Source organism: Callithrix jacchus, chromosome 17 (genome assembly GCF_049354715.1).
Source record: "Callithrix jacchus isolate 240 chromosome 17, calJac240_pri, whole genome shotgun sequence".
In the NCBI taxonomy this organism is placed as follows: Eukaryota; Metazoa; Chordata; class Mammalia; order Primates; family Cebidae; genus Callithrix; species Callithrix jacchus.
The window spans coordinates 15923727-15937452 of NC_133518.1; the positions used below are offsets into that span (position 1 = coordinate 15923727).

General features: G+C 41.1%; 1 protein-coding gene across 12 annotated transcripts in view; it reads left to right on the top strand.

The window, feature by feature from the left end:
- The window catches only part of TNIK (TRAF2 and NCK interacting kinase), a 416471-nt gene that overhangs the window by 333262 nt on the left and 69483 nt on the right, over positions 1-13726 (top strand). For 7 of the 12 annotated variants that reach the window (XR_013528405.1, XM_035278926.3, XM_035278927.3 and 4 more), the window contains exons 13-15: positions 5443-5553; positions 6393-6479; positions 7554-7742. Coding sequence is in view for 11 of the 12 variants with exons in the window: in XM_035278926.3 (XP_035134817.1) it covers positions 5443-5553; positions 6393-6479; positions 7554-7742 (387 nt within the window). In the remaining variant the exon portion in view is untranslated. The remainder of the gene's footprint in view (positions 1-5442; positions 5554-6392; positions 6480-7553; positions 7743-13726) is intronic. The other 5 variants (XM_035278930.3, XM_035278931.3, XM_078353847.1 and 2 more) reach the window with 1 other exon arrangement.

Here is a 13726-nt window from a genome sequence, read left to right on the forward strand (position 1 = left end):
CTTTTCCTTATTCCAAAAGGACTTAAGGTGGGTTAAAGAGATTAATAAGCAATTAAAAGTAAAGTAAACAAGGAGACAAAGTAGAAGGGAATATAAAGTAGAAGGGGGAAACAAGATACAGGCAGGAGCATGGGGTCCGTGCACAGAATGCCTGCACAGCATGGCATCCAGCCCTGTTGCCCGTGGCATTCACCAGTCTGCTCTGAGGCCTGATGCTAGAGAAAAAGGACAGATGTGAAGTGATTGAGATTCATGTTGTCCATCAGATAAAAGTAAGCCAGTTACTCAGGTGAGCTTTCTGAGATCACACCGAAAACTGTACACTTGCCTAGGAAGCAGTGCAATGAATAATGTCTGAGGCAATATTCCTGGCATAAACGCAGTGGTTAGCTTTATTCGGCTATTTTGAAGACATCCTAAAATGCAACTTTATGGAATTGCAGTTCATCAAAGTCACTTCTACAAGAGCTAGAACACCCTGGTGTAGGTGCACACCTTTCTGTTTATCTAAAGTAATCTAACAAAAGCATTTAAAGGCGGGGGAAAAAGACTGACTCCACAGCCCTCGTGAGGAACATGCATGAGGATTATTTCTTACAACTAGATCTCTCACAACAGTTCAACATTTAAGGTTTGAGGTGATATTATCTGACAAGAATTTACAGATCAAAAATTCCACATAGCCAATTTGGGATAAATGTATTAAACAGTGGGGACAAGATTACTGTTTCCTCATGAAAATCAACTAACAAATTTACATGCTTGAAAGTCCAGCCACAGAGCCTCTGCCTAGAGGTAGCCTGAGGGGAGCATCCATAGGGAGGATCAAAACTGCCCTGAATAGATCCCCGGATCTGGCAATCCCACCACTGGGTGTATAGCCAGAGGAAGGGAAGTCTGTGTGTTCAAGAGATAGCTGTGCTCCTTTGTTTATTACAGCACCATTCACAATAGACAGGAAATTGAATGAACCCAAGTGTCCATCAGCTGATGCATGAATAGAGAAAATGTGGTACTTATGCACAAGGGAGTACTATTCATCCATAAAGAAGACTGAGATTCTGTCATTTGCGGCAACACAGATGAACCTGGAGGATACCATATTAAGTGAAATATACTAGGTGCAGAAAGACAAATACCATATGATCTCACTCGTGGAATCTAAAATGTCATTCTCATAGAAGGAGGCATTAGACTAATGATTACCAGAGGATGGGCAGTGGTGAGAGACTGGTCAATGAGTGCAAAGCTATAGTCTAGTCAAGAGAAATAAGTTTTGGTGTTCTACTGCATAAAAGGATAACTGGAATTAACAATGTATTACAGATTTCAAAATAGCTATAAAAGGTTTTTTAATGCTCTCATCACAAAGAAATGTTGTGTTTAAGATAATAGATATGCTAATTACCCTGAGTTGATCATTACATAATTTATACATGTATCTAAACATCACATTGTACCCCATAAATATGTCCAATTATTACATCTCAATCATAAATAGTTAAGAAATTTGAAATATTTAAATTTTAAATATTTCATGCCTTTCTCTAATATTTAAAATAGGAAATTTTAAATGTTTTTTAATAATTGTATACTTTAAATATTTTCTAAAAAAAAAATCATGCTTGGTGAACACCAACAGAAGACAGAAGGGACAAGAAGGCTCTGATTACCTACTCCATCGAGTAAGGCAACAATTGTCTGGGCCTGGAAAGCTTTAACAGAAGGTTCTTCCATCATCTCCCCACCAGGAAAAAAAATTAAGAAACTTATAAGAAGCCATGAATGTCCAGTTTTAAGGAATATCACTTTGGCAATGCCTACAGGAAGATATGGATGAAAAGATAGTTCTAGGCAGTTCGATTTAGGTGGAGAATCTGCCAACAGTATTAGAGTAGTTGGCTGAAGCCATTCTTTTCTGACAGCAGGAGCAGTATCTTCGTTACGCATAATTTGAATAAGATCTAGGAACACTATTTGATTCTCCACTTCCCTTTTTTTTCCTTTATTTTTCATGCCTTTCTCTAAGATGACAAGCAGGTACGTGCCAGTGCCAATTGTAGGTGACTCTTTTTAGAAAAACATTCTCCAGTTCTGTCTGTGTGCAACATAAAAGAATGTCCTGGCCCACAAGAGCCACCTAAGAAGGCGTCAAAGAGCAAAGGTCAGGAACAAAGCTCTGCAGGGCTTGCCCCTCTTCTATTACTTATCTAATTTGCAGTATTCAACACAACAAATGTCAGTCGTGGCTGGCCTGATATGGAAACAACGGGAGACAAAAGCAAGTAGATCAGAGACCTGGCCCACAAACAGCTTTCAATCGAGATTGCACAGTTGGTAAGCTACACTCAAATAACCATGCTGTGAGGTATGGAAAGGTAGCCGTGCCATCAGTATGATCGGAGGGAAAATTCTGCAGAGAAATTTAAGAGGATACTGTGTTGTCATCTTTTCTCTCAAGTTTCTTATTCTCTTCAGCTCAGTAAAGTCTTAGGTGCACCTGCCAGGTGCCAGGTGTGAGGGTTTGGGGTACAGCGGAAATCAAGCACTGGCCTTGCCCTCAGAGAGCTGCTTCTAGCAAGAGTCATCAGAGCTTTGTAAAGGTGTCTGCTTGAGGCCAGGGACTTGGTCTTGCGTTGACATGTTTTTGTACATCCCCTCCCTCAAACAGCCCCATGCACAGGAGGAGAGAAAGCAAACATTTTTTCAGGAGTGGCATTAACATTGAGACACAGCAGCTGGAAATTGGCAGGGTGCCCTCAGAAGGTTGGGAAAGTGATTTATTTTTCCAACCTCACCACAGGAACCGAAGCCCTGGCAGATGCCTCCATGTGTTAGTGGCGGCTGATCCGAGTGAGATCATTATTAATTATTAGTTACTTTTGAGTGTCTTTCTCAGAAACTGCGGAGTGCTTGGGAAGCCCAGACATTCTTGAGTTGCAATCAATACTGTATACACCTTGCACAGGGGCCTGAGTGACATGTAATTATAAAACAGTATTGATTCCTGGCAAAGGGGTTTAAAATGTACAAATCCTTCACATAAAAATCAGCTAACTCTTCAAAGGGCTTGATTATTTCCTTTTGCTTAAGAAAGAGATGGATGGTTGGAGTAAGAAACTTGAAATGTTAGCTAAATTAGGGTTATTTCCTGCCAGGATCCAGATCTGTACACATAATTATTTTATTCTCTGTACTGGCACTGATTCACTTTGGTTGAGTGTTGGAAATGTCTGTGTTTTGGGTCTGCAATCCAAATTACTCAGTCGGTGCTCATGTTTTCTACTCGCATCTTCCTGGATTATTTTTTGTAAAACAAATGCTCGCATGACTGGGACTTGCCTCATGCTGGTGCCCACCCCATTCCTGCTTCTCCTGCTCTTCTCTATCCCATCGTCCAGTGTGCCCCTTGGCCTGGCACTTCACCTGCCCTCCCACAACCTATCATCACAAAATCCTGCCTATTTTGGCCTAATTCTAATTTCTACTTCTAAATTGGTGTCCGCCTTCCATGGACTCGATGACTAGGACTTCATCCTATTAGAATGACCAGAAATCTGTATAGTTATTAGTCTTTCTGCCTCTTGGCTATGTCTCCGTCCTCAGCAGTGATTGTGAACATGGACTCTCAGTCTGCCTTTGCTGGAATCATCAATGCCCTATCATTTTATGCCTAGATCCACAGAGTGGCCTTGCACTACTTTTCAGCTTCTAGTCTTGCCCCTTTCCATGGCTGATAAGGAGGCCTTTTGAAAATGCAAGTCCTATCAAGTCATTTGGCTGCATGAAGTCCTCTGATAGCTCCTCTTTGCCTGCAATCCAAGGTGGACAAATAATTGTTGATTTGGAAGTGACAGAAACTGAGTCTTAAGAGATGCAGTTTATCTCCCAAGACCCAGAGGTTATTGGAAGACAGCAGGTCCAGAGGACTGCTACGGGAGCTCCCTCAGGAAGGCTTCCACTTGAGCTTCTTTGGCATCTTGAGTATCTGTGGTTGGTTTAGCTGGGGCCGAGACACAGACTTATGTATAAAACTATCTCCCTGGTTGTGTAGAGCTAATTTATCAGTGTCAGACAGTCACAATGTATTCTACTCTGGGTACCTCGTGTTTCCTGAGCCATGCAGAGAAGTCTTGTTGAGAATGTTACAAGGGAATGCGCCCCCTCTGGTATGTCCCCCGTGAACTTCATATTTGAGGAAAAAGAAATCCCAAAGCCAATACAGGATCTGACACAAAGGTGCGCTGATGCCATGATATATGGGAAAATGCGTGGTCATGTGTGGCAATCCTGTGCATTGCAGGAGGTTTGGCATCACCAGCCTCTCATGCTAAATGCCAGTCGTGCTCCTCAGTCATTGAAACCATCAGAAATACTCCTCACATGCCCTTACATAGTTGCAAATGCTCCGGAGATGGGTAATGGCACTGCCCCTACTTAAGAACCACTGGCTCCTGTAACTGCTTGGCCTAGGTGTAACTTCTAAAATGTTCTCCTTTCCTGAGACTATGATGAAGAAAGATACTCTGTCATCTTTCTATCGCTCCTCTGGCTTCTTGATCTTCTGTGATGATTGAGCTCAGATGCCGGAGTCACACTGTCTGGCTTTGAAATCAAGCCCCGCCACTTACTGGGTATGACCTTGAACAATTATTTAATCTCTCCATATCTCAGTTTTTCTCAGATAAAATGGGGATAATAATGACATCTAGTTTTGTGGAGATGAAATGAAATAAAGCATGTAAGCTGTTTATCACACTGCCCACCATTGGAGGCATGGTCATTGTATGAGGTGAGGATGATGATTGACTGATGATGATGATGGTGGCTCCCAAGCCTAAGGGTCTCATCGGAGTGAGAAGTTGAAATTAACACTTAATAGTGAATACTCCAGAAAACACAGACACGCAGCGTGATATGTGAGAAAAGGTAGGAAACTAGGTGGGAGTCAGTAAATCCTATCACTCCCTCTACCATCTATCCTTATAGCTTTGAATATGTCACTTCACCTCTTTGACTTTTACATACCGCATGAAATTTTTGTGTTACATGGTGTCAGAAAGATTGAATGACTTAAGCATTGTGAAGTAATTTCATAAACAGCTTGATGATATGTCATAAATAACTTGTTTTGCATTGGTGTTTCCCACCCCGGACTTGAAAGTCCTCACCAGCTGTGGGGAGAACACACTTAACGGGAACTTCTTGGTGACAGTCCACTTACATGGTAAATGGCAGGAAGCTATGCATGACACTGAATCTCTCTCTCACCCCCTCCCTGCCAGTGTACCCCCCAGTACCCCAGGAGAGAAGATCTTTGGAGCATTTAGGCATCTGTCAATAAAAGTTTGTGTCTGGGGTTCAGCAGCTTTTCCTGCTGGCTCCTGGGCACCCCCCAGCAGGGCCTGATGCCTTCATGGTTGTCTGCTTTTTGCCCCACAGCAACAAAGGCGAGAGAAGGAGCTGCGGAAGCAGCAGGAGAGGGAGCAGCGCCGGCACTATGAGGAGCAGATGCGCCGGGAGGAGGAGAGGAGACGTGCTGAACATGAGCAGGTACAGCTGGGACCAGGAGCCCCACCGATGGCCCCCAGGAGCCCTAGCACCAGCCGTCTCTGGAGTATGGGTCACCTTTTCTGAGGAATGCTCAGTTTACATGGGATTTTACTCTTCCTCAAGCAACTATGCTCACCCATTCAAGAAATCAAATGCACAGCTTTGGCAATGCCCACTCATTCAGCCTTGCTTCCTACCCAGCCAGACTTCCCTGATACACCTGGATCTTCCAGTTCTCTCAACCCTGGGTGTCTGATTTGAAGGTAGCATTGAAGCATGAAAAATCAGCCAAGTCCCACTTTTCACTGATTCAGAAGAGCTTTTCTATTCATGCCATCTCTGGTCTTTATGACTGAGTCATTGATGGAGGCCTCTCTCTCTTTGCTAGAATCACATTCTGACAGCACAGTGAAACTCTGCAGGATGGTTCCATTACAAAGACCGTGCATGATGACATTCAACAATTGTCTTATCCCTGCTGCTTGCACAGGTGCCTCTGAACTTTATAGCATTGTTAATTTCCAGGTAGTCCATAAAGAGAGGAACCTGTAATGAAAAGCTTTAACATGTAGCTGGGTTTATTAAAACCAAGTAGTAGCAGTAAAATGCTGAGCCATCTCAGTCAGCTGTTGCAAGTAGAGGGGCTTGTGCTTTTCACTATGTTGAAATGCATTTGCTTCAGTGTGGCATGCTTTCCTGCTTTGTAAGGAGGTATTTGGGTACTTTTTCCCCTCCTTTCTGCTACACTTTCCTTAGCAGTTCTTGTCATCTTTCAAATTACTGGTTCATTTCTCTCTCTCTTTCTGGTCCTCTGAATTCTGTGCTGCCTCCCTCTCCAGGAATACATCAGGCGACAGTTAGAGGAGGAGCAGAGACAGTTAGAGATCTTGCAGCAGCAGCTACTGCATGAACAAGCTCTACTTCTGGTAATGGGAAAGCCAAGAGCCAGCCGACCTGCTCTGTGTTCATCTTGCAAGTGTGTGTGTGTGTGTGTCTGTGTGTCCTTCCAATGTGCCAGTCCAGAAGAGGGGATCTTCCAAGCCTCAGGGACCTCAGAAATCTCATAGAAACTTAATACATTATATGACTGATTTTGCTGAGTCCTAATACATTTAATACAGTTGTTATGCATTCTTTATTAACTCCATTTATTTGTAAAACTTGAGTATGAATCTAGCCTTATTATAAGTACAGACTGCTTTTGAGACCCACTGGGTTTATTGCAGAGTAATTTTAAAGGTCATTTGCAACATGCTGAAATACAATCACAGCAAAACACACCTCTCTCATAAGAGCTCACCGGCTCTACAGTCATATTTCATTTACAGACTATTCGCTTTACCCTGACGACGGGAACATTTTGTTTCCCTTGCTTATGCGGCTTCTACTTAAGTCCAGTACCTTTTTCTTAGTATTATTATAGCACTGTTCTCCAGATGGGCTTTTTGGTGCGTTTTTTTTTTAACTGAACTTTTTATTTAATGGCATTCTGATAATTTTTAGCCTGTATGTAAGCTTGCTAATGGCCTTTGTAGGTCCAAGTTTTATTAAACAAAAGATGATTTAGGCACTATCTTTGGCTTTTTATTTAGGTTTTTACTTAATTGTACATGTTTGAGTAGATTAATTACGAGATCAGGAAGTGGGTGGCTTTTCCTAGGAGTTGTATGCTGACCATTTACATGTCCTCGTTATTGCCATTTTGTCACTTGCAATTCATCAGGGACAAGTCATTTCATAATTGATGCAGTTTGGTAGGGACTGCCATTTTAAAGCAGTAGTGTTTTCATTAAATGACACATTCTGGTGTAGATACTAACACAAGGCAGGAGCTTATTTCTGTGGCACATCCTGACATCTTCCTGTCATTCTGTTAGTTTTAAGATCTCTTGTTTTTTTTAGCATTATTTTGCCCCCATTGCATGCTTAACTGATACTGGCCAGTGATTTCTATGTGATAATTTGGCCTTTTATCTGCTCCTCTTTCCTGATCTGGACAGGAATATAAGCGTAAACAATTGGAAGAACAGAGACAAGCAGAAAGACTGCAGAGGCAGCTGAAGCAAGAGAGAGACTATTTAGTTTCCCTTCAGCACCAGCGGCAGGAGCAGAGGCCTGTGGAGAAGAAGCCACTGTACCATTACAAAGAAGGAATGAGTCCTAGTGAGAAGCCCGCATGGGCCAAGGAGGTAAGTAAGAAGTGTAGCCTCACCCTGTTGGCCAGGCTTTTGACTCTAATGAGTTCGTCTGGTACAAGTGGACAGTCAGCCCAGTGCTGCAGAGTCGGAAAACAGTTCATCATAAGGCACATGCTTTGCTTTTGGAAGAACCATAACATTATTTCTGTAGAGAAATAGCAAGATACCTTCCTCCATTTGTGGTTCTTTTTTTGTGTGTCTTTGCAGTTGCAGTGGGCTTTTATAGGAAATAACAGAAGATAGAAAAAAACCTTTTTCAGATACTAATCCGATTGAATTTGTGGCATAAAGATTTTTGTGACCTTTTTTTGTTGAGTAATGTGATTAAGGATTTATATAATTCTGGGAAGAATCAGTTCCTCTCCATACCTGGACCCTGATCCCGATCATTAACATTGTGCTAACATAACTTTGTTCACTGTGGTACCAGCAGATGCACGGTTGACCTGAGACTTGTGGTGGTGGTATTCACTTTCGGGATCCAAGGTCATTAGTGTTTTTTCTACACATACTTCCTTCATTTGCTTAACTACTAGACTAAGAAAGGATTTTCAGGAACTTAGCACTATGATGAGCTATTTTGACAAAAACTGCTTGGATGGGAGGAAAAAGGGGTGATAGCCAAACAGATAAAGCAAACAAAACAATAACTCCAGCCAGATCAGCACCTTTCCAGGGTGATCCAGCTTCCAACAATCATCTATTCATGAAACAGTTCCCAAGTCTTAGAGTGGGTGATCATGTTTTAGAGGAAAAAATGAAACATTTAGTTGATAGAAGGAGAGTGACAGTGGTAAATTTAGGGCTGGAGCAATTGATGTACAAATAAGAACAAATAATTGTCTGCCTTGGTTTGAGTCATCTTTTTTTTTTGAGGCGGAGTTTCGCTCTTGTTACCCAGGCTGGAGTACAATGGCGCCATCTCGGCTCACCGCAACCTCCGCCCCCTGGGTTCCGACAATTCTCCTGCCTCAGCCTCCTGAGCAGCTGGGATTACAGGCAAGCACCACCGTGCCCAGCTAATTTTTTGTATTTTTAGTAGAGACGGGGTTTCACCATGTTGACCAGGATGGTCTCGATCTCTTGACCTCGTGATCCACCCACCTTGGCATCCCAAAGTGCTGGGATTACAGGTGTGAGCCACCGCGCCCAGCCGAGTCATCATTTTTTAACACCCACTTAACATGGGAATAAAAAATGAGTGTAAGGATCTTTATATTCTTGATCTTTTAATGCTTTTCATCAGCAATGTATGAGCTTTTCATGTAAAGCATTATTTACAGATGTCTTTTCTCATATTAGGGAGGCAGGTGGGGCTCAAAGTGACCAAACGGTAATATACATTAGATATGAACATAGCTTACCAGTATCTTAACTATCACGTGATAAGAAAACCTGGGTTAAACTCTCTACAGGTAAAATAAAAGGATGCCATTTTCTTTTTTCAAATGCACCCTCTGTGCTCATGCCGCTGTCTCCTGTGGTATAGGGTCTGGACCATTTTGCCCCACGTGCCACTGAAGGCATCACCCAGCTGTCTTCTACCTGTTGCCACCTCTTCTGTAATCTGTTCCAGTGTTTTTTTTCTAACTCAGCTCTATGCCTTCTCATCAAGTTGTTTTTCCATCTACTCGTCCTGTCCCTCATTCCAAATCAACAGTCTTTCATCAGCAATGTAATGACCTTATACTGCTTTGTTCTCTGTGTCCTTGTTTCTTTACTTTGTAAAGCACAAGTGATCATTGCATTTCCCAGTACCTTTCTGATTAATATGTTGGATATTGTAGAGCAAATGAAAATGTTCAGTCATTTGCAAATCTTGTGGAGCTCTTCCCTCCCTCCTTTCACTGAGTATTCTTTCTGTCCTGGTTGTCACATTGGCCTTGATTTTCAGATTTTAGCCAGAAAAGAACATGAATATCTCTACATTAAAAAGATAGCTTGGAGCTAGGCACAGTGGCTCATGCCTATAATCCCAGCTCTTTTGGAGGCAAAAACAGGAGGATCTTGGTAGCCCAGGAGTTGTTACAGACCAGCCTGGGCAACATAATGAAGCCTCATCTCTACAAATAATAAAAAATTAGCTGGACATGGTGGTGCATGCCTGTCGACCCAGCTACATCAAAGGCTGAGGTAGGAACTGAGCCTGGGCTGTTGAGACTGCAGTGAGTCATGATTGCACCAGTGTACTCCAGCCTGGGCAACAGTGTAAGGCCCTGTTTCAAATAAATACATAAACAAATAGACAGGTTGAGGGTATTCTCACTGCTTTCAAATTATCTGCCGTTTCTGAGTTGGGATGGAAGTCAGGTATGTACTGTGAAAACATCAGTGTGATGTCCTGTTGAACGTCAGCAGAATTTGAAGGTCTTCTTCCTCGCTTTTTGGATGATGGAAATTCCTTTTTCTCTCTCCTGCTCCTTACATGGCATGTGATTTTCTGGGCCTGGTGGTAACTGTGTGGGCTCCCCTTCCCTTTCCATCCTACATACTTAAAAAGTTGCACCAAAGCTCAACAGCGAAAGAATGCTTTGTTTACATGAATATTGCATAAGATTGTATTTTAATTTTTTAACACTCCATCATATTCTCTTTCGTGATATATGCCAGTCCTTGGAGTATTTGCTTGTTTGTTTTTGTTTTTGCAAACAATGATCTGATAAGGGCCAAGATATCTCTTTATTTCCATTGGATCATTGGACTTTGAAATCACCATATGTAAAAACTGTTTCTCCATCCAGATTTCTCTGGTCTACATCAAAGTGTTTATTTTTCTTTTACATGAGTTGGTTTACATATAAAGTTCTCAAACTACCATTTAGAGGGTGTATATCTTTCCTCCATTTCTGCTTCTCTCTCTTATGATTTAATATAGGAAAGACCTGGAAGGAAATAGGAGTATGTTTGAGTTCAAGTTCTTACACTTCCTGGCTGCCTGACCTGGGGCGTGTCTCCTGCCTTCCCCTCATCTGTACATCTCCCTCTCAGTTGGGAAGTGCATGGGCAAAATGTGCATGTGCCCTTTAAAGTTACATACTACACAAATACAAATGAAATACGATATTCAACGTATTCATATTTTGTTTCCAAGACTGCTGTAGCTCACAAGGAATAAGAGTTTGGTCTCGTTTTGGTCTGGATTTCATATGACCAATTCACTTGCATCTCCTGTCTGTTCACCCACCTCTCCCGGGTGATAGATAAGCGCTTCTTTATTTCCTGTATTAACTTTCTAAGAGCTTCCTTCACCCAGGGATCTATGCTTCTTTTCTGGAATATTGGTTAGAAGTGGATCTGGGAAAATAGTCCAGGCCCTTAGAGTCAGACAAGATTGCATCTTAAGCACTCCTTATGAATGAGAGTCTCCCTGTGCTCAGAGGTGACCCAGAGCAGCGGTGTCTTCAAACTTACTCCGTACCCAACTGCCTGTGCGGTTCGGCCCAACTGTATTACTCAGCTCTTTATGTGACTAGTGAGTGCAGGGTCAAAGTATCTAAGGAGCACTTAAAAGTTACTTATTGGCTTCTTTCTCTTTCTCCAGCATTGCCAATAAACACAAAAGTCAAACTGTTTTGTCCAGTTGAGGGGAAAAAGAACATTCCCATACAATTGTGTTGAATTTACTATGCACTATTTCTTAAGTAAAGCCTTCTGAGACCTTCCTGAACCCCGTGGACTCTACATACTACAAAATATTATTAGAATACACCCACATGACATAGTAAATATATATCTGCTGTCAACATTTTAAAAATTACTTCTATAATTTTGTTTTGAAATTCTCGGTAGATGTCATTCATTATTGTAAAGTGAGATGCTATAACCTAAAATTGTTTTCAAACATAAAAAACAATTTGACAATTGACATTGATACAGTGTTTCCCTTTATATCTGTTTTAACTTTTTAAAAATTTATTTTGAAATTGTTTTGGAAATCCTGTAATTAACAAATTTATTTTTAAGTTGTCTATGTTTGTATAGCCCATATATATATCAGAGGCCATAGATATTATCCCTGTGATATGCAATAGATAACACAGACCTGTCTAGAGCAGAATTTTATTTCTAAGACCAGTTATTCTTTTCTTTCTCTCTGTAATGCTATAGTAAATAGTATGGCATTTTTGCAGAGGTTATACAAACTTCTCCAAAGTTATTTTAGTTTTCCTGTTGAAACGATTTTTTAATAAGAAAAAAGTACTTTCATAGTGAAATTGACCAGTCTGTGCTAATCATCTTCTCTGTATTTCTGATAATTTCTTCTATGAAATCATTTATAACAGATATCTTTTGTTGTTATGGTCTAGCACTTTGACAGTCTATATCTGATGGTACTGGGACGCTTCTTTAGTGGTGTTTCTGGCATCTTATGTCTTCTTGGAAGCAGGCAGTTGGAGCAGAAACTTGGCTCCTAGACTTTTTTGAACACCTTCAGGCACTGAAACATATCTTGTTGTTCCCAGTTTTTAATCACATGTGCCCTTCTTTTAGATGGGAGAGGGTTTGGAGGGAGACTTTGTTTTTTTGTCTCACCCACATATCTATCTCCCGTTCAGCTAGTAGACATAAGTTGTGACAAACCAGGGACAGGCCTCTGTCTAGTAGGAAAATAATGAAAAGGGCCTGCTTAGATTAGATACCCTATCCGACTTTCTCTCTGTCTTTCTGAAGCTGTTATTAGGAGAAGTGCCACTTCCAACGTTTGGTTTGATCCTTTGCTCCAATTCTTAAGGTGATGCTGCCATGTAAGGACACTTGGGCAGCATTATCTTCCTAAAGACTCTAGGACTAGGTTTTCTTGAGACAAAGTCTGTAAAGAGATGCCTCATCATTATACCCTTTTCTTAGATTTTCAGTTTTCTTTGGACAAACTTCCACCCAGGAAATTTCAGTACATTGGAGCCTTCCCGAAATAATTTTCAAAGTGTAACAATTATGCCATATATTTTTAGAATGGTGTAGACTGAAATATACTAATGATAGAATTTACTATGTAAACTAACTGTTAGAAAGCATAAGAGACTTTTACTAGAAGTACATTAGCAACATCTATACATAACTAATAAAATCCATTAATTGCCTATGAAAACCAGTACCCTAATTTCTGCCCTGTTCATTTCTAATGATGGCTTTAGGGCCCGTGTGGCCTGTGGTCCTGTTAGCAGCAGGGATGCTTTGACTGGAGCCTTGACGCTGATACTTACCAAAAGAATTCTTTATCTCAAAAATGGTTTTTTTGCTCAAGATAGAGTTTTCGGGGGCAAACTTTTCTACTATTGCTTTTAATATACTGTCCCTTAATGTATATTTAAAGCCATTAGTGTGTTTTAGAGCCCAAACTAATAATTACAAGTATTCCTCACTCAGCATATATTTGGTTCCTGAATTTTGGGTGACAGGTAGTTGGTTTGCATAGTGAGGGTTCGGACACTGAAGGATGCTTGTGTGTGATTTCTCTATTAATGATTAACTCTGAAAATAAGAAAATGGATAATATCTGACCAATGCCAGTGGTCTAGAAACATTAACCTTCTTTCAAAGAGTTTGGCATTTGAAAAAGTGATCTATTGCATGCCTTGATCTCAGTTATCTATTGCTGTCTTTGTGGGACGTCTTATCTCAAGGCTGGCTTTGTTCTTTTGCTCAGTGCAATAGCCAAATAACTATTGCTGATGTAATACTTTGCACACATGCACACACAAAGTATACATGGTCTGGTTTATATTCCTGGCTTTTTGCAGCAAATCTTATTTGGCGAGGGGTAAGCTTCTGGGGCATGGGATTTCAAAACCGAAGTCAGCTAGATGCCAATTGTATGTACCCTGCACAGCCATGGTGGGGGAATAGATGTTCAAATTACTCCTCAGTAGAGGCAAGAGGGCTGTTCTTCATTCTGTAGCTCCTCTTATTGTGTTAAAATACGTGAGATTAATATGAGTTTGAAAACAGACTTGCTTTGTATATTTGATTGAGTC